General features: G+C 38.5%; 1 protein-coding gene across 2 annotated transcripts in view; it reads right to left on the bottom strand.

Moving 5' to 3' along the window:
- PTPN14 (protein tyrosine phosphatase non-receptor type 14) overlaps nucleotides 1–25612 on the bottom strand; it is a 203282-nt gene that overhangs the window by 48479 nt on the left and 129191 nt on the right. For both annotated transcript variants that reach the window (XM_054981497.1, XM_054981505.1), the window contains exons 5-8: nucleotides 8495–8562; nucleotides 6309–6379; nucleotides 5556–5643; nucleotides 2500–2588 (exon numbers count right to left, since the gene is read on the bottom strand). In XM_054981497.1, the coding sequence (XP_054837472.1) occupies nucleotides 2500–2588; nucleotides 5556–5643; nucleotides 6309–6379; nucleotides 8495–8562 (316 nt within the window). The remainder of the gene's footprint in view (nucleotides 1–2499; nucleotides 2589–5555; nucleotides 5644–6308; nucleotides 6380–8494; nucleotides 8563–25612) is intronic.

The following is a 25612-nucleotide window of genomic DNA, read 5'->3' as shown; positions in this document are numbered from 1 at the left end:
CACCCAAGAAGATAGAATTAAAATTTAATAAGACCTGAATACTCTGGAGAAGCGGGCAGCTGTGAATAGGATGCAATTCAACAAAGACAAGTGCACAGTATTACATCTGGGCCACAAAAATGGGAAGCACAAATACTGGATGGGGGATACAATTCCGGGCAGTAGTATATGTGAAAGAGATCTTGGGGTAAGAGTGGACTGTAAACTGAATATGAGCAGTCAGTGTGATGCGGTGGCAAAAAAGGCCAATTCAATCCTGGGTTGTATTAAAGGGGCCATAGCGTCAAAATCGCAGGAAGTCATAGCCCCTCTCTATACTGCCTTGGTCAGGCCGCACCTGGAGTATTGTGTGCGGTTCTGGAGGCCTCACTTCAAAAAGGATGTGGACAAAATGAGGATGATCAGGGGTCTGGAGACTGAGCCCTACGAGGAAAGGCTGAGGGCCTTGGGAATGTTTAGTTTGGAGAAGAGGAGATTGAGGGGGGACATGATTGCTCTCTTTAAGTATTTGAAAGGCTGTCATTTGGAGGAGGGCAGGGAGCTGTTCCAGTTGGCAGCAGAAGGTAGGACCTGAAACAATGGGCTTAAATTACATGCACAAAGGTACCGGCTGGATATTAGGAAGAACTTTTTCACGGTCAGAGTAGTTCAAAAGTGGAATCAGCTGCCTAGGGAGGTGGTGAGCTCCCCTTTACTGACAGTTTTCAAGAAGAGGCTGGATGAATATTTGTCAGAGATGCTTTAGGCTGTTCCTGCACTGGGCAAGGGGTTGGACTAGATGGTCTGTATGGCCCCTTCCAACTCTTTGAGTCTATGATTTCAATGGAACCCATATTTATTTTTATTTGATTTACAACACTTTATATTCTGCCTTTCTGCCTAATTACGGTCACTATCAGCTAACAGTTAAAACAGCATAATAAAAGTACACTGTAAAACTTACAAAAACTAGAGCAAAAATCCATATGTAAAAGTCCCAGAATACAGCAATGCTAAACATAAGGCAGGAAGGACCACTGACGGAATGCCAGACAGAACAAAAAGGTCTCCACCTACAATATTAGAAGAGAACAGAGGAATCTAACTGGGGAGGGAGTTCTATAATTTTGGCACCAAGGCTGAGGAGGACTTCTTTTAAGGTTGCTACTATCTAGCGTTAGAAAGCAGGGGCACCTGAAGCAGGACCTGAGGATCACCGTAGATTGGATAGGTTTGTAAGTGAGTAGGTGGTCCTTAAGCTTTGCTGGTCCCAAATTGTATAGGGCTTTTACCTCGAATTGGGCCCAACTGGGAGTCAGTGTAGATGCACGAAGACATGAGTTCTATGGTCCCTATCATCACTCCAATCAGTAGCGGACTACCTCCAGGAGCATGTTCCCTCCCTCCAATCTCTTGGTGATCGGCAAACGAGGGGGCCAATCCCTGGGAGTTTGCCCCCCACTGGCGGGCACCTGGGAAGCCTATCAATAGTGTCCAGATCTTTTCTGTACAGGAAAGGCTGTAGCCAGTTAATTAGTTGAAGCTGATAAAAGGCACACATGGACAGTGCTGCTACCTCCTTATCCAGAAGTTGACTTGGGTCCAGGCTACAAACCTCCTCTAGCCCCATCCAGAGCAGGAGACAACTTAAATCCTGGGTTGGTCCTTCTACCCACCAGTAACACTTCCATGTCGTCAGGATTAAACTTCACTTTATTAGCCTTTAACCATCCCCAAATTGCCTCCAGGCATATGGTTCCTACAGCATCCTTGGAATCAGCTAGAAGTATGGGAGAGAGTGGAACATCATCCATGTAACAGTGACAACCCAGCCCAAATATCCAGATGACCTCATCAAGAGTCTTCATATAGATGTTAAAGAACATGAAATGCCAAAAGTTAAGGAGCCAAGCAGCATTCATTCAGTACCACATTCTGAGACCTACCCTCCTGGTAGGACCAAAATCAACATAAAATGGTGCCCTCAGTTCCAATTCAAAAAGGCACTCCAGAAGGATACCATGGTGTTAAAAGCCACTGAGAGAGCCATCAGGACTAACAGAGTTGAACTCCCCAAGTCCATCTCCCCATGCAGGTCACCCACCTGTTTCAGTCCCATATCCAGGCCTGAAGCCAGATTGGAAAGGATCCAGATGGTTCAGTTCATCTGGCCACTACCTGTTCAATCATCTTGTGCAAAAATGGTACATTTGCGACTGGTGGATAGTTATTCAAATCACCTGGGTCTGGGATAGATGTCTTTCGTAATGGATGCCCTACAACCTGTTTCAAGGCTGTGGTGATCACTCCTCTCAAAGAGACTTACTGTCTCTCAGATGCCGTCAGCCACCTCCCCCTCACCACAGCAAATTTTAGCAGATAGGGCAAGGGTCATACAAGCAGGTGGTAGGCCTCAAACATCCAGATTTCCTGTCCAGATTCAGTTCTACCACAGAAATTAATGGAATGTTAAAAACACTCTGGATCCAGCATACATTCCGTTGTTATTTTTCTTTTTACCTGTAGATCACTGTGGGCCTTCCAAGTCTGTTCTTTACAAAAATCCCCATACAGAAAATTCCAAGATGCATGTCATTTCCATGATTGTCCTACATGAAAGGGGGAAAAATATGTAATCTTACGACAACAAATACTGCTAGGTGAAAAGGCAAGGATTGCAATATACAGCTAATCAACAACAGCAACAACAACGTATCACTTCTTTAGATATTAGTGTGGTGTAGTGGTTAGCAGGCTGGACTGGGCCCTGAGAGATTCCAATTCAAATCTAATTTTGCTGTGAAGCTCATTTGGGTGACAGTTACTTTCTCTGTCTGACCTACTCTCTGCAGTTACTTTCTCTGCCTGGCCTACCTCATAGGATGGTTCTGAGAATTAAACTGCAAGGGGGCAAGGCCATCTTAACTGCCCTGAGCTTCCTGGAGGAAGCATGGGATAGAAACATAAAGACAAATGATGTCACGTTGATGTATCAGGCCAATTTGAGTCAACGTTCCATGAGAAGATCTGCAACACTGACAATATAAACCAAGCAGGACAGATTGATGGTCATTTACAGTTTGCGCTCACAAGGCACTCACGTTTTTCCTTATAACTCCAAAGAAATGTCACTAGAGGTATAACGTACCAGATATATAATATGAGAGTGTGGGATATCACTATGGTTTAAAACAAAACAGCTCTTAAATAATCTCAGTCTTTCTTAATGCACTCAGTTTAAGTTCTCATATCTACACTTGACAGAATCCCTCCAGTTTGTCTTCACAGCACTGGATTCGTTTTGGTGCCCACCAAACATTACCAAAACGAAGCAAAAAAAAGAAGCTCATTTATCAAATTGATTGACTACGGAGTAGAGCTTGAAATGCGCCGTGAACCTTTGAATTCTGTCAGTTGTGTAAAGGCTGGACACAGAAGACGACGACATTTCTGCCTTCCAGTGCATAAGTCGTTAACTTTGATGTAGGCTGTCACAAGTTTCAGAGTGCAGAGCTAGCTAAATTCTTTCTTTTCTTCTGTCCCTTTAGGCTACTTTGAGAGCTGCCCTGATTCTTACCATCAGCTGAAACAGATACAGGGCATTTCTTGAGCTTAGATGTGCCTTAGGGTAGAAACTGAACTGCCAGTGGAAGAAATAGCTAGTGAGCAGCTTGGTATCTACAGCAACAATGTTTGTGTTTGTTTTCAGGGGAGAAATCAATGTTTAAATATAAAGAGCATAATGAAAGTTTTATATATTTCCACAAACTAGCTGCTCAAGTCAATACATCTTGTTCAGGCCTTACAACAATCAAATGCTCATAGTAATTAAAGTTGGAGAGACAAAAGGCACAAAATGGTAAAGCAGTTAATGGTTTCTCTTCAACTGTATTGTAGTGTTTTAAAATTATTGATCAAAAGTGACAGATTTCAAACCCACTAAAATCTTACAAAGAAAACTTTTTTAAGGATGCAAAACCAAGAACTCTGTGGTGCAGTAAAATTGATCCCATTCCCTTGTATGGTTGCAAAGGGCATTAAGTTCATATTTGCTACTTGAAACATGGGACCATTGCTCAGTGGCAGATCACATACTATGCACGTAAAAAACACCTCAAATTCAAGCACTGCTATTGCCAGCCAAAGGGACCACAGGAAGCAGAACAGGAAAAGATGCTGGAGAGTTGCCCCTTGAGACAAAGCAAGCTGTATGGGGCTTGGTGTACCAATGGTCTGATTGGATAAAAAGCACTCTCATATGTGATGAATCACATTGAACCAGAAATCAAAAGAGAGCTATGATGTAACCCAAGTTAAAAAAGAAGCAGAGATTTTTCTAAATGCCATTTTAGTGGCATTTACACATATTTTCCATAAGGGACTACATATTTGTTGAAAATCCAGAAACGATTTCAAGCTTCTTTGGTTTCAATGAAAAAGCTTCTGGTTTACATTATATATAGATATTCAGATGGTGCTGCAAGACATGCTTCTTTGCTAGGGCTTGTGAGGGGGTGTGAAGGCACTTTTTTGGGGGGGTTATCTTGGTATTAATTTGGAATTTTAAAAAATCATTTTTAAGCCACCTTCACCTATATCTAAAGCGCCTGTAGCTTTAACCAGATGCCCTCAGTGGCTGTTGCTAGGCAACTGTAACAGTTTAGCCAGTATTCCACACTTGCTTTCTGTCAGTAAAGACAGGGAGGGAGCAGGGTTCTTTTCAGGGTGGTTTTGACCTTTGAGGGAGAATTCATTGGGGCCAGGCATAGAAGGAATAACTGGGTGACTTGAAACCACATGACTTGCATGACTCACCTAGGCCTGGCTGCTTGGTATACTTCAACACTGTCCCCGCCCCAAAAAGCTACTATAATGTAGTGGTTAGAATTTCAAAGTAGGATCTGGGAGACCCAGGTTTGAATCACCACTCTGCTGTGGAGGCTCACTGGGTGACTTTCTCAGCCTAACCTACATCTCAGGGTTGTTGTGAAGATAATACAAAGGCAAGAAGAATGATGTAAGCTACTTTAGTTCACCACTGCAGAGAAAGGTGGTATGTAAATGAAGTAAATTAAGAAACAGGTGAAAATGGGGGGTAGATAAAACGTAAGTTGTTCAGTGGGTTTGAAGGAGAGAAGGAAAGATGAGCATATGAGGGCTGCTAGAAGGAGAAAAAGAAGAAACAGTGTAAAGATACAGGGGAAAGTGAAGTACCCCCTGCAAGTCTTTGCAGTTTTCTCACCATGCAACTGGGCCCAGCTCAGCTGGCACCCCACATCTGGGTCACAGGGGAGAGGCTGCTGGGGAAAGAGGGAAAGGTGACGATGGGGGCAGACAAAGGTGGATGGGAAGGAGAAAAGAAAGCAGGAAAAAGGGGAGAGGGTATGGGGAGCAGGAAAAGAAAAGAGGACATGGTAGGGGAGAGGAAAATGAAATGCCTCCCTGCAGGATCTATTAGACACACTGGTCTTAATAGAGCTGGAGAATTACATCTGCAAGGTCTTATATTTCCAAGATGACAAAGAACTCTTTTTTTAAAAAAACTTTAATGAGACACAGTCCCTATAGCACTTTACCTTCACAGGGAAGCTTTCCTGACCAAACCCATCAAGACGTTCAACTTCACTGATGTAAAGAAATTCTGCTTCTGCTGCAGGTGTGCCACTGTAAATGAAATTAACACACAGGATTGCACAGAGGATCAATGCTTCTAGTCAGAGCACTGGAGCTAAATTGACAATAGACTGGAACTCCTGCAAAAAGATTTTGAAGAATATGGGGTAGGAGTGACTTAGCAGGATAAGTGGAACTTCTAACATCTTACATTTTGTGGGGTAAATAAGCACCATTGCTTTCTTTAGGCTGTCAAGTTGCTGCTGACCTATGGTGACGCTGTAGGGTTTTCAAGGCAAGGGATGTTCATAGGTGGTTTGTCATTGCCTGCTTCTGCATAGTGACCCTGGACTTCCTTGGTGGTGTCCCATCCAAGTTCTAACCAGGGCCGATCCTGTTTAGCTTCTGAGAACTGACAAGATCGAGCTAGTCTGAGCTATCTGAGTCAGGACCATCATTATTTATAGGTGTATTGAAAAGATTACAACAAGGTAAATTTTATCTTTTGGTTTCTGCCCTTTAGCTTGCACCTCTTGCCAAACCCGGGCTTCAAAAACCTGCAAAATGTCGTTCTAGAGTATAACAATGCTATTCGACAGACAAACCAAGTTGACTGCAAGAAACGGTCCTGGGGACAACATGATAGCCCAGATATACAAAGACATGTAGCACCTGTATCTGTGTAGCAGTTAGCACACTGACATTTTGAGACTCACCTGTGATTTTTGTGTTCCTGAGCTACTTTATGAGTGAGTTCCTCTAGCCTTGTTTCATCTGGGGTCCAGTCCTATAGACATACAAACAACAGTACTGTTCTAAGTGAGACAAAGAACAGAGGGAGGTAAAATACAGAATGAAAACTTTTCATTTAAATGCTTTTAATTTTATGGCTAATGTGACTTTACATTTGGGCACAGATCAGCAAACCAAGTTGTTTAGAAACCTGACTACATTCTATCATGTTCCATAACCACATCTCACAGTGGCGATTGCTGTTTATGATCAAAGTTCTAGTCTAGCACTCATGCTAGTTTTCTATTTAAAGTTTTTCTTCCTAAGAACTGGATCCATCATGTGGTCCCCACATGCATTTCTGAATTAGTACAGTTCACTGTACCACCTCATTCTGCTGCTGGCATAAGCCTAGTCATAATATAGAAAAAATTCTATTTGGACCACAGGGCTGGATTTGCAAATTCAGTATATTCCTGTGGGTACTGAATGACATTAATAAGGAGGGGGGCACATTTAAAACTCTCTAAAAGAGATTATCAAACCTTCCCACTGGTATGCTAGCTTTCTACATCTCTGGAGGTTTTTAAGATAAAGGAATGTTTTTAAAATGCTACCTGCACTCAGAGGCAGCAGTGCTCACCCTGCATTTTACTGTATTGTACAGTCAGCTCGTTAGAGGTTAGTTTTTTATAAAAAAAAAAAATAAATTTTGTTAAAAGATTTTTTTAAAAAAGCTCATAAGGGGTTATTGGCTCTCTAACTTGTATTGTACAGTCAGCTCATAAGGAGTTATTGACTCTGCAACTCCTTCACAAAACCACCTGTATTACCCAGGTGGCCACACTGAGCCAAAAGTGGCACTGAACCAAAACCAGGTACATGAGTGAAAAAGCTTGCAGAGTGAACAGCTCCACATAAGCTATACAAAAGAACCAAGATGCATACTGCAAGGCCAGGTACCAGTTCCCACTACAAAATATTAAACTGATGTTCCCGGGGAAGAGAAAATTCTTCTTCAGTTCAAATGATAATGATCACTATGAAAGGTATTCTAAGAATATCATATTGAGTCTGACCATAGAAACAATTTAGAGTACATAAGGACCCAAGAGAGAATGAGTCAGAAATGGCAGAAGAATGCAAAGGAGGAAATTCCTCTCAGCTACTTGCTTGCCTGTTAATAACATCTTAGAATTATGTGATAAAAAAATCATGTGTTATTTAAAATATGTAATATTCTTCACTCATAATTTCAGCAACTAGGAAAAATATGTGTATTATCTAAAGGTAGCTTGTATGTAGTTTTGAGTTTCATTTCAAAAATGAAAAGGAGAGAACCTAGCAAACTCCCCCAAATGATTATTTCAGAATGCCTCAAGGCTGTGTGCATTTGTACTTGACTAAGCTGTCTGTTTTTTTACTCGTAGGGGGCCTCTCTGTAATATTTGCTCCTGACACTGAAAAATGTGAATGCCATAACGTGCTAATGAAAAATGGCATGGTACGTGTCTGTACACAGCTACACACCTGTGAGGCATTCTTCTGTGTACATAACTTTGTTCTTTTCACTGCTGAAGAAATGCCGTTTGACACATATTGTAGCTGCACAAGATCAAACACAGTCTAAACACAGCAATCCTCTCATAAGTTCAGAAGCTCACTGGGACAATATTCTCTCCTACCCTAACAAAAGCCTTTGGGTCCATTCAGGATTCCGAACTCTGGACCTTCTGCTTGCCAACCAAGTGCTCTACCACTGAGCTGTGGTCCACTATTAGGATATGAAGGAACCATGAAAGCTGACCTTTTTTTACACACACGCACACACACAGTGCAACCAATAAAATTTATATCAGAGATGGTGGTGTCTGGTTAAATGATTAAAGTACTAACTTAATTGAGGAAAACACATACATTAAAACTGCATGAATTTTATATGTTTGTTGGTAACAAGAGATAAAGGAAGCAAGAAAGGATGTCACCCAGACAAGACTTCTCAATACGGACCAAAGAGACTAAAGCAGTATGACACTAAGTAATTTGAATGTAAGCATTACTTAGATTCTTTTCCAAATGCAATATTAATATTTTACTGATCTGTTCTTTCCCACCCCCTCATATAACCCACCAAGAAGGAACTGTATAATATTTTGAAAGAAATGCTCACCATAGGAAACAAAACATATTCCCGGAGAAAATCATGAGATTCAAAGTGATTGTAGTCTCCAAAATCAGCTGTATGGGAGAAAGAGAGAGAAAAGAAACCACACTGACCCTGCTTTTCCCATAAGAACATGAAAGCTTTCCTGGAACATGCAACAGAAATAATGAAAGCAAGGTTTAAAACCTTTCAGTTTGGGCTAAACTAAGCTGGGAGATACATTCTTAATACATAAAGCTAAGTTTTTTCAAAAAAAATGCAACAGTGAGACAGGCTAAACTTGATCAGGGAAGCTGGGCAAGGACTGTGTGGTTCTTCTCAACAAGCCATCATGTTGCTCTCACATGACCCTTTTGATCTGCTGTTTGGTTGATGGGGGAAAAAACAGACACTCTATATATCATGCCTGGATCTTTTCCTCCACTGATAACAACTGGAAGAAGCAATTTTGATTAGAAAAACCGGTATAAAGGCATAGGGGAGAAGGCTCATATGCCACTTCTACAATCAAACGAGCACCCTTCCCTATTTAGTTAAATACAAGTGGGGGAACCACAAGGAACTGCAGGTATATCTCATTTTCCTCTCCCCCATCATGCCCTCTTTCCCTTCCTTGCTCCCCTATAGCCTCTACCCTTTTCTGACTTCCTTCTGTCCTTCCCATCTGCCTTTGTCTACCCCCGTTTTCACCCCTCTCCCCTCCAGCAGATTCTCCCCTATGGCCCAGCTGTGTGATGCCAACTGAGCCGAGCTCATTTGCATGGGGTACTTCCCTTCGCTCACAAATGATGAAAATTTATACATCGAAACATGATTTTAGCTGGCATGCTGTCTTTGTTGTGGGTTGTCTGTAGCTTGTCAATTATCTATAGCATATGTTTAATTGCACTATGCGTTTCTATGATTTTTTTATAATTTGTAATTGCATTATATATTTTTCTTATTTGTGAAATTCTTACATATATTTATTATGGACCTCTGGTACTTTTGTGCCCTGACCTTTTCCTGATATTTCTGAGGTTCCTCTCCTTTGTCTATTGCTTTGTATTATCTTCACAACCATGAAAAATAGGTTAGGTTGAGAGTTTGTGACTGGATCAAAGACTCCCAGAGAGCTTCCACAGCAGAGTGGTGGTTCAAACCTGGGTCTCCCAGATCCTTCTTTGAAACTTTAACCACTACACTACACTGGCTTTTGGGGGGGGGGCTGCTGTTGAAGAGTAGCAAGTAGGCAGGTCTGGGTGACTCATGCAAGTCTTGGGGTATCAAGTCACCCAATGGTTGCTTATGGGTTTGGCCCCAATGAGTTCTCCCTAAAAGGCCCAAACAGCCCTGGAAACCCTGCCCCTTCCTGCCTTTTGCTTTCAGAAAGCAAGTGTGGAATACTGGCTAAAGTGTTATGGTTGCCTAGCAACAGCCACTAAGGGCATCTGGTTACAGCTAAAGGCACTCCTTTTATTATTTTAGGGTCCCCCTCCCCATTTTTTTTTAAGATTTCAGATTTTACTGTAAACCTGGGGTATTTTTCAGGTGTGTAGGAAAACCTGTCTTGTCTGTTCATGGCTCCAGTCTTTAGATTTAAATCCTCAGATCAGAGCCACTTGGCTATTAGTATACAAGATGTCAGCAGAATTTGTAAGCTACCAAGGTGAATACAACCCACCAGCCATATATGGCTGCATTTAACCCTGCTTTTCATAGAGTGCCAAAACAATGGGATTGACAAATACCTTAACAGACCACATTACATCAGATGATGGATGACCTGTCCTGGCTAGGTGGGCCACAAATTCTGCAAGGCATAATATGATGCCCACTTTGAAAGAAAGCTATTAGCTGAGACAAAACAGTGGAGTTTTTTAGGCAAAGATTCAAAGGCTGTATAACTCTTTTCCTACTGCTGTCTAGCAAAGTCTCTTGATCTTTCTTCCTTCTCAGGGAGTGCACATTGTGAGTGAGTGAAAAAGCGAACTGCACAGCATTACATTTTAGATTCTGGCTAAGGGTTGCTATAAACAGTATGTGACTGATGTATTGTCAAAGGCCGGAGAATGATGGTTGTTGCCGGAGAACGATGGTTGATGCCGGAGAACGATGGTTGTTGTGGATTTTCAGGGCTGTATAGCCGTGGTTACCTGCCAACTTCTTTTCCACATTGCGACACTGAGCGATCTCTGTCTTTTGGTGCTACACCTCTGAAGATGCCAGTCACAGCTGCTGGCGAAACGTCAGGAACTACAATGCCAAGACCACGGCTATACAGCCCGGAAAATCCACAACAACCAAGTATGTGCCTGTTTAACAGAATTTGTCTATTTAATAATGATATAAAATATACAGAAAATTATAACTCAGCCCAAGTACAACTTTCCATTCACCAAACTTGAACGCAGCTCATCAGTCAAATGACCTTGACCAAACAGATACTTGACAGTTTTTGCAACCCCAGGCAAGAGACATAAACAGGAGCTTTATTGAAGCCCAAACAGGCCCACCATGCATGGCTGTGTGGCTTTATTTTGATTTTTGGATCAGATCTGTTTAAAGAAACAAAGATGCAGTCCAAGCCTAAATAAAAGCAAAGTTGATTTCAACACAGAATTAGGTGCATGCTTTTAACTCTCTGCAGTTGAAATCAACGGGTATGTCCATTTTTGCTTAATTTTGGCCCTAAATAAACTTGCAAGTAGAAGCACTCTCAGCAGAAAAGACTGGAGCCAGGCTTTGGAGACTAAGGTATCAATGCATTCATCACATGATAGCACATTCATTTTATATTTTCATTTCTAAACTTTTGAGGAATGCAGTTGGAAGTGTTTCCTAAAGGCTGTAATATTGCATTTAAAAGAAGTTCCTGTTTATGTTTCTAACCAGCTTAATTTTAAAGGGAAGAAAACTGCCCAAGGGCTTTTATTTTATTTTAATTGATTCAGATCAAACAGCGACTAAACGATTCTCATATGCAAGATGCTGGAAATTCCCATCATAAATTATACTAATCAAATATTGTTGCAAACCCTTCAAGACAGTTTCACTTTATCAAGGATGCCTAATATGCCATTTCATTTTGTTTAAAGAGCTGATTTAGTGTAATGGTTAAGTAACTGAATTGCAATGCAGCATTTCACTGGTTCAAATCCCACTACTGCCATGGACTCACCAGGTAGCCTTAAGTAAACCACTTCTCTCAGCCCCAGCTCCCCAGCTGAATTGTGGGGATGGAATATTTGTTTTCACCTACTGAAGCTTCCTTCTCGGTGGTCCAGGAGTGGAGCAATCTGTACTTTTGGGAACGTAGCTCCTCCTCTCTGATACTAGGTCAGCTGACTCTTTTGATCCCAGAGGGGCTCGTGCTTGGGATCTCCAGTTTGTTTTTAAGCCATGAGTCTTCAAATAACTGTATTAATTCTTAACAACATAATAGCTTACTCCCCTTTCTTTCTGCGCACTTATTTTCTATCCTAATGGTAACTTCCTTAACACTATTTTAAACTATGTACACCCCTCTGATTTTCAATATAAGCAAGGGCCACTTGCATTTAGGTAGCTTGAATTTTTGAAAACATTACTTGCAGTTTAGTACAGTAAAATGAACCCTTCAATCTCCAGAGCCACCCTTTCTCTTTGGGCGGATAGGACTGCCCCACTCCCAGACCACCAAGAAGGAAGCTTCACAGTAAGTGAAAACAAATCTTCCATTCTCCAGTGGTCCAGGGAGTGGGATAGTCTGTACTTCTGGGACATAAAAAAGCAGTGTGCCCCAGGGAGGGTTGGTTGGACTCCCAAGATTAGAGGGTGTGTTGTAAAATTCTTCTTCTTAAGGCTGCCTCAGCCGAGGTTATCTTATCTATTCTATAATGTTTGGTGAATTAATGCTCCAACCTCCATGTTGCTGCTTTACATATTTCTAGTGAGGGGAAGGATCTATATGCTGCTGAGGTTGCCGCTCCCCTAAGTGAGTGGGCTGTAATACCCTGGCATGGTTCTAGGTTCCTGGCTCTATGCACCAAGATTATATGCCCCCTAATCCACCTGCTCAATGTAAAGGTAGATATGCTGTTACCCATGGATGACTTCCTGAATGACACAAACAGTGCCTCTGACTTCCTTGACCATTTTGTCCTGTCCACATAAAAGCTTAGTGCCCTGCGAACATTGAGGCAATGCCATTCCCTTTCCTTATCATGTGTGGAATTTGGACAGAATGATGGAAGAACTATTTCCTTACTCCTATGAAACACTGAATTTACTTTTGGAATGAAAGTTGAGTCTGGTCTTAAGACCACTTTGTCTTAGTTCCCTGTCCACTGATAGGGTCCTAAGTTCAGATACCCATCTTGCTAGGTACTGCCTATTAGAAAAATAGTTTTGAATGTCAGCTCCTTCATGGGGCATAATAGTAAAGAGTCCAGTAGCACCTTTAAGACTAATCAACTTTATTATAGCGTAAGCTTTTGAGAACCACAGCTCTCTTTGTCAGAGCTGTGGTTCTTGAAAGCTTATGCCACAATAAAGTTGGTTAGTCTTAAAGGTGCCATTGGACTCTTTACTATTTTGCAACTACAGACTAACATGGCTAACTCCTCTTGATCTATGTTCATGGGGCATGACACCATGGGCTCAAAAGGTTCCTCAGTTAGCATTTTCAGAACTATATTGAGATTCCATGTGCGGAATCTATGTACCCTCAGAGGATTGATCTATGTGGTACCCCACAGAAATCTCTTAATGCGAAGATGTTGGAATAGAAGTCTATCCTTCTTGGAACCCTTAATCCCTGTAATAGCTGGCATCTATCTTTTTAGGGTGCTGGTACTAAGCCCCTTATCTAGACCTTCTTGTAGGAATGAGAGAATATCCCTAACTGAATTTTTTTCCCCATATACATATACCTTTACTGTTGCGATACACGTTTGCACAACTGGATTTAAGCACGAGGGAAAACCTAACTGAATTTTTAAGAGGGTCCCTTCCCCTATCTGCGCGCCAGACTTGAAAGACTTGTGATATTGTAACTCCTTTTTAAAATTTATTAGGTGAGAATATTAATACATACAACTTTCAAATAACATCTCAATATCATTTCCCCCCACCCTTTCCCTCCCCCCTTTTTCAGGACTTCCAACAGCTTTCCAACCCTATATCTTAATCTATTCCTAATCTATCCCCTTTTTCTATAACTCATTATATCATGTTAACATTCTGCTTTGTTAAACTAAGCCCTATCTGTTAGCTTCAAATCTGTTATTATTAACTTAAAATCTATTATCTATTACTATCTGTTAACTTCAAATATATTTAAATTTAAGATAACAATTATAACTCCAAATCCACTTAAATTTAGGCTAACAATTAGCTAATACTTCACTTCATATGGTAAAGATTATGTCTCTTCCTTCTCGGTGGTCCAGGAGTGGAGCAATCTGTACTTTTGGGAACGTAGCTCCTCCTCTCTGATACTAGGTCAGCTGACTCTTTTGATCCCAGAGGGGCTCGTGCTTGGGATCTCCAGTTTGTTTTTAAGCCATGAGTCTTCAAATAACTGTATTAATTCTTAACAACATAATAGCTTACTCCCCTTTCTTTCTGCGCACTTATTTTCTATCCTAATGGTAACTTCCTTAACACTATTTTAAACTATGTACACCCCTCTGATTTTCAATATAAGCAAGGGCCACTTGCATTTAGGTAGCTTGAATTTTTGAAAACATTACTTGCAGTTTAGTACAGTAAAATGAACCCTTCAATCTCCAGAGCCACCCTTTCTCTTTGGGCGGATAGGACTGCCCCACTCCCAGACCACCAAGAAGGAAGCTTCACAGTAAGTGAAAACAAATCTTCCATTCTCCAGTGGTCCAGGGAGTGGGATAGTCTGTACTTCTGGGACATAAAAAAGCAGTGTGCCCCAGGGAGGGTTGGTTGGACTCCCAAGATTAGAGGGTGTGTTGTAAAATTCTTCTTCTTAAGGCTGCCTCAGCCGAGGTTATCTTATCTATTCTATAATGTTTGGTGAATTAATGCTCCAACCTCCATGTTGCTGCTTTACATATTTCTAGTGAGGGGAAGGATCTATATGCTGCTGAGGTTGCCGCTCCCCTAAGTGAGTGGGCTGTAATACCCTGGCATGGTTCTAGGTTCCTGGCTCTATGCACCAAGATTATATGCCCCCTAATCCACCTGCTCAATGTAAAGGTAGATATGCTGTTACCCATGGATGACTTCCTGAATGACACAAACAGTGCCTCTGACTTCCTTGACCATTTTGTCCTGTCCACATAAAAGCTTAGTGCCCTGCGAACATTGAGGCAATGCCATTCCCTTTCCTTATCATGTGTGGAATTTGGACAGAATGATGGAAGAACTATTTCCTTACTCCTATGAAACACTGAATTTACTTTTGGAATGAAAGTTGAGTCTGGTCTTAAGACCACTTTGTCTTAGTTCCCTGTCCACTGATAGGGTCCTAAGTTCAGATACCCATCTTGCTAGGTACTGCCTATTAGAAAAATAGTTTTGAATGTCAGCTCCTTCATGGGGCATAATAGTAAAGAGTCCAGTAGCACCTTTAAGACTAATCAACTTTATTATAGCGTAAGCTTTTGAGAACCACAGCTCTCTTTGTCAGAGCTGTGGTTCTTGAAAGCTTATGCCACAATAAAGTTGGTTAGTCTTAAAGGTGCCATTGGACTCTTTACTATTTTGCAACTACAGACTAACATGGCTAACTCCTCTTGATCTATGTTCATGGGGCATGACACCATGGGCTCAAAAGGTTCCTCAGTTAGCATTTTCAGAACTATATTGAGATTCCATGTGCGGAATCTATGTACCCTCAGAGGATTGATCTATGTGGTACCCCACAGAAATCTCTTAATGCGAAGATGTTGGAATAGAAGTCTATCCTTCTTGGAACCCTTAATCCCTGTAATAGCTGGCATCTATCTTTTTAGGGTGCTGGTACTAAGCCCCTTATCTAGACCTTCTTGTAGGAATGAGAGAATATCCCTAACTGAATTTTTTTCCCCATATACATATACCTTTACTGTTGCGATACACGTTTGCACAACTGGATTTAAGCACGAGGGAAAACCTAACTGAATTTTTAAGAGGGTCCCTTCCCCTATCTGCGCGCCAGACTTGAAAGACTTGTGATATTGTAACTCCTTTTTAAAATTTATTAGGTGAGAATATTAATACATACAACTTTCAAATAACATCTCAATATCATTTCCCCCCACCCTTTCCCTCCCCCCTTTTTCAGGACTTCCAACAGCTTTCCAACCCTATATCTTAATCTATTCCTAATCTATCCCCTTTTTCTATAACTCATTATATCATGTTAACATTCTGCTTTGTTAAACTAAGCCCTATCTGTTAGCTTCAAATCTGTTATTATTAACTTAAAATCTATTATCTATTACTATCTGTTAACTTCAAATATATTTAAATTTAAGATAACAATTATAACTCCAAATCCACTTAAATTTAGGCTAACAATTAGCTAATACTTCACTTCATATGGTAAAGATTATGTCTCTTCCTTTTTTTTTTCAAGTTTTTTTTTTAAATTTATTTTTTTAAACCAAACAAACAAAAACAATGTACAGAAGTAAAATAGAACAACAACAAAGTCTTAGTGAACTATATACAATAAATGTCATGCCAATATAGTTAAAACAAAGACAACTAGCATTTTTTTTCAATTATTTGATATTGCTTCAAATCTGAGTAACAAAAAGTAAATGCTTAGGTGGAGAGTGATTTGTATTGGAAATGAATTCAATGAATGGTAACCATTTTGCAATAAAATCAGTTTCTTTCAAATAGTGTTCATTCTGGTATAATTCGTCATGTATTTTTTCTTGTATATAGTGGTCCCATATTTTTTCTAACCATTTTTCTGCTGTGGGAACTGTCTTTGATTTCCAATGTAAAGCTAGCAAGTTCTTAGCTACAACCAAAAGGTTGCTAATTAGGTCTTTTCTTATTTGTGGAATTTCAAAAGTATCCCATACATTCAAGAATATGATCTTTGGATCAAGGGGGATTTTGTAGCCCGTTATTTCTTTTATATAACATAATATATCATTCCAAAAAGGTTCTATTCGGGGGCATTCCCACCAGCAATGTTTAAACGTTCCTATATTTCCACACTCTTTCCAGCAGAGCGGAGGATTTGTTTTAGTTATTAGTGAGAGTTTTCTTGGTGTTATGTGCCATCTGTGAATGATTTTGTAATTTTGGATTTGGGAGGTAACTGTCTTAGGTTTTAGAATGTTTGCAGTCCATATTTCTCTCCATTGTTCAGGTGTTAGCTCTATGTTGCAATCTAAGTGCCAATTTGTTTGGCATTTTAGAGTTTTAATTTGGTTGAGAGATAAAAGGATGTTGTATAGTTTAGAAATTAATCCCTTTTGTTTGAGTGATTTGGTATCAAGTAGGAGTTCAAAATCGGTTGCGTTCTTTTTAAGTAATTCTTGTATTTTTATTTGTTGTAGCATGTTTGAGAGTTGAAAATAGGTAAACCAGTGAATCTTGTGTTTTATTTTTTGTTCTAATTCTATTTTGTTTATGATTCCCTTTTTTGTTGTTATATCAATTATGCGGATCATATTTGCTTGGAGCCATATATTTTTAAAGGCTTTAGTTTGCCCTGGAGGGAACCAATGCTGTTCTATAAAAGAAGAGAATCTTGAGAATTGTGGTATAAGTTTGAATCTTGTACGATCCCAGGTATTGATTATTGATTCTAGAAAAGGGTTATTTATTTTGTGGGGTCGATCTTTTTTTGTGTTCCAAAACATATTTTGTATATTGCAATGTTTAAGTTCTGACTCCAAGATTGCGATCCAGTCAGTCTTATTTGCTGTAATTAAAATTTGTAATGTATTGAATAGTCTGGTGGCTGTCTGATAGAGTTCTAGATCAGGGTATTTAAAGCCTCCTTGCTGTTTTCTTAGCTTAAGAGTTTTAAAGGCTATTCTTGGATGTTTCTTCCCCCATAAGAATTGGTTTAATAATTGTTGCCATGATTTAATTTTCTTTTGTGGAATTGTTAACGGTATTGCCCTCAAAAAAAAGAGTAATTTTGGAAGTACAAATGACTTAATTAGGTGGTATCGTTCTAACCATGAGGGTGTAATCCTTCCCCATTTATGTAGATCTGCTTTAATTTGGTTGACTGTTTTGATGTGGTTTAGTTCCATCAGTTGGTTAAGGTTATTAGGGATGGTTATGCCTAAATATGACATTTGCTTATGGTTCCAGTGGTACTGACTAGATTGTTTGATATGTGTAACAGTGTTTGCGTGGAGAAATATTGGAAAGAGCTGTGACTTGGATTGATTGACTGTAAGGCCCGAAATTGAGCCGAATTCCAGTAGTTTATTTTGGAGTGGGTATAGAGAATCTATGGGATTTGTAATATATACAACCATGTCATCGGCAAAAAGGCTTAATTTATATTGATTGTTCTCTATGTTAATTCCTTGTATTTTGGGGTCTTCCCTAATAGCTATAGCCAACGGTTCGATAGCCAACGCAAATAAGATTGGTGAGAGTGGACACCCTTGTCTCGTGCCTCTTTGGATTAATATTTTGTGGGATAGATGATTGTTAATTGTTATTTGGGCAGTTGCTTGTGAGTATATAGCATTTATTATTTTGAGGAATGTCTCTCCAAATCCCATGCAGTGTAAAACTTGTTTTAAGTACGATATTTCTAAAGAATCGAACGCTTTCTCTATGTCCAAAGATAGAAATATTGATTCTAATTGTTTTTTTTGACTGTGTGAAATTAAGTTGAGTGTCTTATAGATGTTATTAGTTAAATCTCTGTTTGGAATGAAACCTGATTGATCTTGGTGTATGTAATGTGTAATAAATGAATTCAACCTTTTAGTTAGTATAGCTGTAAAAATTTTATAATCTTGATTTAGTAATGAAATAGGTCTGTAAGAAGTTGTTTTAGTTGAGTCTTTACCTGGTTTAGGGATTACTATGATCGTTGCAGTGAGCCATGATGGGGGTATTTGTCCAGTATTTAAAACTGTGTTGCAAGCATGCATTAGTGGAGTAGCAATTAGTGTGGCAAACTTTTTATAAAATTCTGATGGGTAGCCATCAGGTCCTGGAGTTTTGTTATTTTTGAGTGATTTAATAACATCAAGTATTTCTTGATGTGTGATGGGGCTGTTTAAGAGTAAACGGTGTTCGTCATCCAATTGTTTTAAATTCTTGAGTGATTTTAAGAAATGTGTAATTTTCTCTTCATTTGGTATTTTAGATGAATAAAGTTGTTTATAATAGTTGACAAAAGTATCAAGAATTTCTTTTGTTTTGAATTGTAGTTTCCCATTTTTATCATATATCTGTTTAATGATATTGGATGATTTTTTTTCTTTTATTTTATATGATAGTAACCTCAATGATTTCGGATTGTTATACCAGTAGTTTTGCTTAACATATTGGAGATTTTTCAAAATTTTGTTCGTTTCTAAGGTTTCTAATAATTTACGCTGAATCAATAACTTTTTATATGTCTGTTTGCTACCAGTTTTTTTGTGCTTGAGTTCTAGTGTTTTGATGTTTTCTATTAATTCCTGTTTCATGACATTTCTCTTCTTATTTAGTTGTGATGATAAAGAAATGATATGGCCCCTAGTAACTGCTTTAATTGTATCCCACACGATGCATGAATTAACATCATCTGTTGTGTTTTCTTTTATAGCCAGCTCAATGTTATTGCTAATTTCTTTGATAGCATTTTGGTTGTTAATGAGTAATTTATTGAATGACCAATGCCTTTGTTTCAATGTGTCTTGGGTGGCCATCAGTGTACAACTAATCCAGGCATGGTCTGATATGGTGATATTACCTATTTCAGAGGAAAGTAGCCTATTTATTGCTGTATTGGAAATTAGAATGTAATCTATTCTAGTATAGATGTTATATTTAGATGAATAGTATGTGAAATCCTTTTCTATACCATGTAAATGCCTCCATACGTCTGTTAGAAAGTTATTGTCTAGAAGCTTTGCTAGCTTAGTATTTGAAGTTTCTTTTTTACATTTTTTGTTTTTAGGTTTGGATCTGTCTAATTTTGGGTTTACTATGTAGTTCAGGTCTCCTCCCAAGATCAGTTCACCTTCCTGAAAAGAAGTCAATTTGTTTAAACTGTCTTCCAAGAACGCAATTTGATTTGAATTTGGGGCGTAAATTGAAGCTAGGGTGTAAGTTTGTGATCCTATTTTGCCCTTTACAAAAATGAATCTCCCTTTGGGATCACTTAATGTGCTTTGATGTTGAAAAGAAATGGTTCTAGAGATTAGGATAGCTACTCCCCTCGCCTTAGAAGTGCCTTTTGCATGGTATTGAAGGTGTATCCAGCTTGCTTTTAGATTTTGACTATTTATGGGGTGGAGATGTGTTTCTTGAAGAAAGATGATGTCTGACCTTGTTTTAGCTAAGTTTGCCAAAATGCGTTTTCTTTTAATGGGGTTACCTAGACCACGAACATTAAAAGAGGTGATTTTAATATTTGATGACATATTGAATCTAATGAATTGTTCAGATGAATTCCCCCCCTCTTTTTAAAATGTATTTTAATTAATTATTTGGTAATAGCACTATCTCAAGGTAGATTGATAAAATCAAGAATAAGGGTTTAATTAAATGATGATGTGGTATTTCTCCCCCCAATCAATTTTCTTCCAATTATGGCAATTAATTTATAGGTAGTAGTTTTGTACTGTTTGGTAGGATTCAATTTATAGAAGAACTTGCTAGCTTTATATGAAGGATCTTTAGTAGCTAAGATGAATTGTGGATACTTAGTATTAAAGGTTTTAATAGTTTAGTAAATTCCTGTTCACTTGAAAAGTTTTATTTTGACTTGTGTATATACTTTCCCTTCTAACCTTGTCTGAAGAGATCACAGATTGCTGCAGTAGTGATTATATCAATAGGATCTATAAATAATCTTTAGAGTGTTCTTTGGTACAGGTATCAAGTAAATTTAAACAAGTAAAAGTTAAATGATTTTCTGTGTTTATAACTTATGGAGATTTTTATTAACTTGAACAATGAATTCAGCTTTATATAACTTAGCAATTACCCTTGAACGTTTCTAAGCTTTGCCTCTTTCTCTTTTCTCTCTTTTGTTTATTTTAAGACAAAAATAGGCCAAAATAAAATAAGAGAAATGATTCTATTAGTGAAGTGTTTTATTCACACTTCAAATAGTTATTGAAAATAAATTGTTTGATTTCCTTTCCACTGACCTCTTACCCTTTTCTTTCCCTCTTTTTTGCAGTGTTGTAGTTTCACACTAAGTAGTTTGAATGTAATATAGAAGGATTTATTTGATTTTCCCTAGCTGTCCACTCCTTTTCTCTAACTCCTTACTCTGTTCTATTTTCTTATATCCTTTGTTTAGATAAATCAACTTATTTCGTTTAATTTCCCCCCTTTCCCCCCTCCTTTCCCACCTCTCTCTTCCTTTCTATTCCCTCCTCCTCCCTAACCCACCCAACTTTGCCCTTTAAGTCTGAATTAGCAATACAAATGAGCTTTACAAATTTCTCCCCCTCCCTTGATGTTTCCCTTTCCCCTTTCCCTAGTTATCTTATCTTTCCCTCCCACGGAACTCTTGGTTGATTAGCTCTAAGATCACAATAATGGGAGATCTATTTCTAATCCTTTCCCTCCCACAAATCCCCTGGCCAGTTGTTACAAACTGCACAAAAATAATAGATTTGTTCCCCAAAGCCCTTTTAGCTAGTGTGTTCTATTCACACACTAGTTTGGTATATACCAAAACTTACCGGGCTTAACTAAAAAAGGAGTTACATTGAAAGGACCGAACTCCCCCCTCCCTTTCTTACCCCGTTTTGAATCTTCAATAAAGAGTATTATGATAACACTTCCCTTAAATTTTAGCATTGTGGCTAAGTGTCTAAATCAATTGTCTCTTACTGAAATTTTACTTCCCTTCTAAGGGGATGAAGATGTTGACTGAGAAAATTTTCTTTTTTGACTTGGTTTGCTTGTTTCCATCGGTTCTTCTAAGTTCAGTTCATTTAACATTGATGCTGCAGAGTCGTAGTCCGAAGCAATAAGACGATGTCCTTTGTGATAGACCAGTAGTTTCGTGTAATTCCACCATTTGTATTGTACTTTTGCTCTCCTCAAAGTCTCGGTTGTGGGTTTAAGTTCTTTTCTCTTTAAGAGAACTTCATTAGGCAGGTCACTGTATACTTGTATCTGGGTGTTATTGAATAATAGAAAGCCTTTGGATCTTGCTTCATTGATTATTTTCTTCCTGATGTTAGTATCTGGTACTTCAATAATGATATCTCTCGGCGTATTTCTTTTTTTCTGCTGGCTTAAAGATCCGATGCGATAAGCTTTTGTTATGAGTTGGCTTGTGCCTTCCTTAATGCCCAGCAGCTTAGATAGCCAAGGTGTTAATGTTCTGATTATATTTTCATTTTCTATAAGGGACACTTCAATCCCACGGAGCTTGAGATTTCTGTAACGAGCTGACACTTCCAGGTGAAGAATTCTTTCCTCCTGCTGTTCTAGTTTATTATATATTTCTCTTACGTCTCTTTGAGTCATGATACTAAGTTCCATAGCACTTTCAGCTGTTTGATTTGTCTTTTGAAGTTCTAATTTGATTTCTGTTAATTGTGTAGATAGCGGTTGGATGAGCAGCGTCATTTGCTTGAGCAGGTTCTCTTCAAATTTTGCAAACTGTGCCTCAAGGGAGTGGTTATTAGTTTTTGCTGCTGCATTTGTTTCTACAAGTTTCCTGTCGGCCATTTTGGATAGCTCGGCCTTGCTGCGTTCCTGAGGCATAGTTTGAGTTGTGCTGTAAAAGAGCTGCTGCAAATTTCTTGCTGATTTTGGATAGATCTTCTTTTCCCTCTGCGTCTGCTTTCTCAAACATATAATTCAGGGTAAGCGATATCAGCTGTTTTCCAGGGTTTACAGGGAGGAAGGAGACAGAGATCTTTCAATGTGCGTCCATACCCGAAGGCTCCGACGCCACGCCCCCCAGATTATGTCTCTTCCAATAAAAAAAACCCATTCTAATAATTTTCAAATTGCCATAATTCCCCTTTCACGTCCCACTTCTTTTCTAAATATGTTTTCAATCTTCCCCAATCAGTAAAAAATTCTGCTAAGTTCTGATCTCTCAGCTTTCTTGTCATTTTATCCATTTCCGCCATGTACAGCAATTTATACATCCAATCTTCAATCGTTGGTATTTCTTGCACCTTTCATTTCTGCACATATAAAAGTCTTGCTGCCGTCGTCATGTAAAATAGTAATGTTCTATATTGCATAGGAACATCTTCCATACTTAAATTCAGTAGCAATAGCTCTGGGTTCTTCTTTATTTGGGTCTGCAAAATCTCATTTATTACTTCTAAAATATCTCCCCAGTACTGTCTAGCTACTTCACACGTCCACCGTGCTTTTTACATTTCCAGCATTTATCTGACATGTTTGCATTTCCAAGCGCAATTTTCTTAGGTGTTAAATACCATCTATAAATCATCTTATAGACATTCTCTTTAATACTGGTACAAGTTGAAATCTTCAATGTAGTTTTCCATAAACATTCCCATGACTCCATTGTTATTTCTTTATGACAATTAATTGCCCACTTCACCATCTGTACTTTGACCGTCTCATCCTCTGTATACCACTTCAAAAGTATTTTATAGATTTTAGATATCTTCTTTTTACTTTCTTGTAGTATAGTCTCTTCCAACTCTGAGTTTTTCCATTTAATTCCTCCTTTTGAACAATCCAAGTTGTAAAGGTCTCTGATCTGTCTATATTGGAACCATCCATAACAAGAAGATAACTCTTCCTCCGTTTTGATTCTTATCATTTTTTGTTCCATAATCAATATCTCTTTATATGGTAGACATTGTTCTTCACTATAGATAGCTCTCGGATCGATCACTTCAAACGGTACCACCCAGGAGGGGATACCTTCACCCAGATATTTTTTATATTTTTTCCAGATCGTGAAGAGGCTCCTTCTAATATAGTGGTGCAAAAACATAGAATCAGCTTTTATTTTATCCTGCCACAAGTAGGCATGCCATCCAAACAACTTCTTATAACCTTCCAATGTTAAGAGTTTGCGATCTTTCAGTGACATCCACTCTTTTAGCCAAACTAAACATATTGCTTCATGATATAGTCTAATATTCGGCAACTGCAGTCCACCTCTTTCTTTAGCATCACACAGGACTTTCATTTTTACTCGAGGTTTCTTGCCTGCCCACACAAAGTCAGAGATCTTCCTCTGCCATTTTTCAAATTGTTTAGTGTCTCTAATAATTGGAATTGTTTGTAATAAGAACATGATCCGTGGTAACACATTCATCTTAACTGCCGCTATTCTTCCCAGCCATGACAGATTTAATTTATTCCATTTAATCAAGTCTCTATCAATCTGTTGCCATAGCTTTTCATAGTTATTCTTGAATAAATCGATATTTTTCGCAGTTAGCTCAATTCCAAGATATTTAACTTTATGTGTTACTTCACAGTCAGTAAGTTCCATTAATTCTTGTTGCTTTTGTTTAGTCATATTCTTGCACAGTATCTTTGATTTCTTCTTATTAACATAAAATCCAGCCAGATCTCCGAACTCTTTTATCTTATCAAGCAACTTCAGCATATTTTGTATTGGATCTTCCACTATAACCATCACATCATCCGCAAAAGCTCTAACCTTGTAGGCAAATTCTTTAATCTTTATGCCTCTTATAGTATCATCTTCTCGTATTTGAATCAATAACAGTTCCAAAATCAAAATGAACAACAATGGAGATAATGGGCACCCCTGTCTTGTACCGTTTCTTATTTCCAATTTTTTTGTTAAATCGTCATTTACTACAATTGCCGCACATTGGTCTCTGTATATTGCTTTTACTGCTTGAATAAAATCTTTTCCCATTTGCAGCATTTCCATTGCAGCAAACATAAAATATCAAAAGCTTTTTCTGCATCCACAAAGAAGAAACCAACTTCTTTTTCACAATGTTTATCGTAGTATTCTATAGCATTTACTACAGTTCTCAAATTGTCTCTAATTTGCCTGTTTGGGAGGAACCCTGCCTGCTCTTCTGCAATAAACTCAACTAACCAGTCCTTTAATCTCTCCGCCAAAATTTTTGCAAAAATTTTATAATCATTATTTAACAATGAAATAGGACGATTGTTCTTGACATTACTTAAATCTTGATTTTCTTTTGGTATCAATGATATGTTGGCCTCGTTCCAAGACTCTGGTATCTTTTGTCCTTTTAAAATTTCATTCATTACCACTTTCAAAAAAGGTGCCAGTTCATTTTCCAATAATTTGTAGAATCTAGCCATAATTCCATCTGGGCCTGGTGCCTTCCCTAACTTAGTCATCTGAATAGCCTCTTTTATTTCAATCTCCGTTATTTCTGCATTCAACTTTTCCTTCCATTTTCCTGATAATATTGGTAAATTGATCTTGTTCAAATATTGATCAATAGTATCCAAATTCACTTCTTTTCTTTGATACAGTTTTGCATAATACTTTAAAAAAGCTCTGCTAATAGCCAATTGATCTGTTAACGTCTTGCCATCTTCTTGAATTTTTCTTCTTTTCTCCTCTTGTCTCTTGCATTTAAATCCATTAAAGTTCCTCTAATCACTGCTTTGTAGGTGTCCCAAACTTTGTCAGTTTAAACATCTTTATTTAAATTGTATTGTATAAAGAATTTGGTGTCTCTTTGTAGTAGCACTATATTATCTTCTAATTGCAGCAAATCTTCATTTATCCTCCATCCTTGTCTTTTGGTGCCTTTCCAAATTTCCATATTACTGGGTTATGATCTGAGCCTACTTTAGGCATTACTTCCACATCTTTAGTCCATACCGCCAGATCTTTAGAGGCCCAGATCATATCAATTATTGATAATGTCGAGTGCCTTGCCGAATAGAACGTGTATTGTTTTGTTTTAGGATTACTTCTTCTCCATACATCTTCCAAATTTTCCTGATCTTTAATTTCAAAAAAGGATTTTGGCAAAAGTCCTCTTTTTTTATGAGCACCTTTCGTTT

The sequence above is a fragment of the Eublepharis macularius genome, chromosome 1, assembly GCF_028583425.1.
Source record: "Eublepharis macularius isolate TG4126 chromosome 1, MPM_Emac_v1.0, whole genome shotgun sequence".
NCBI lineage: Eukaryota > Metazoa > Chordata > Lepidosauria > Squamata > Eublepharidae > Eublepharis > Eublepharis macularius.
Note: the sequence above shows the minus strand (reverse complement) of the source record. Positions and strands in the feature narration are given on the sequence as shown.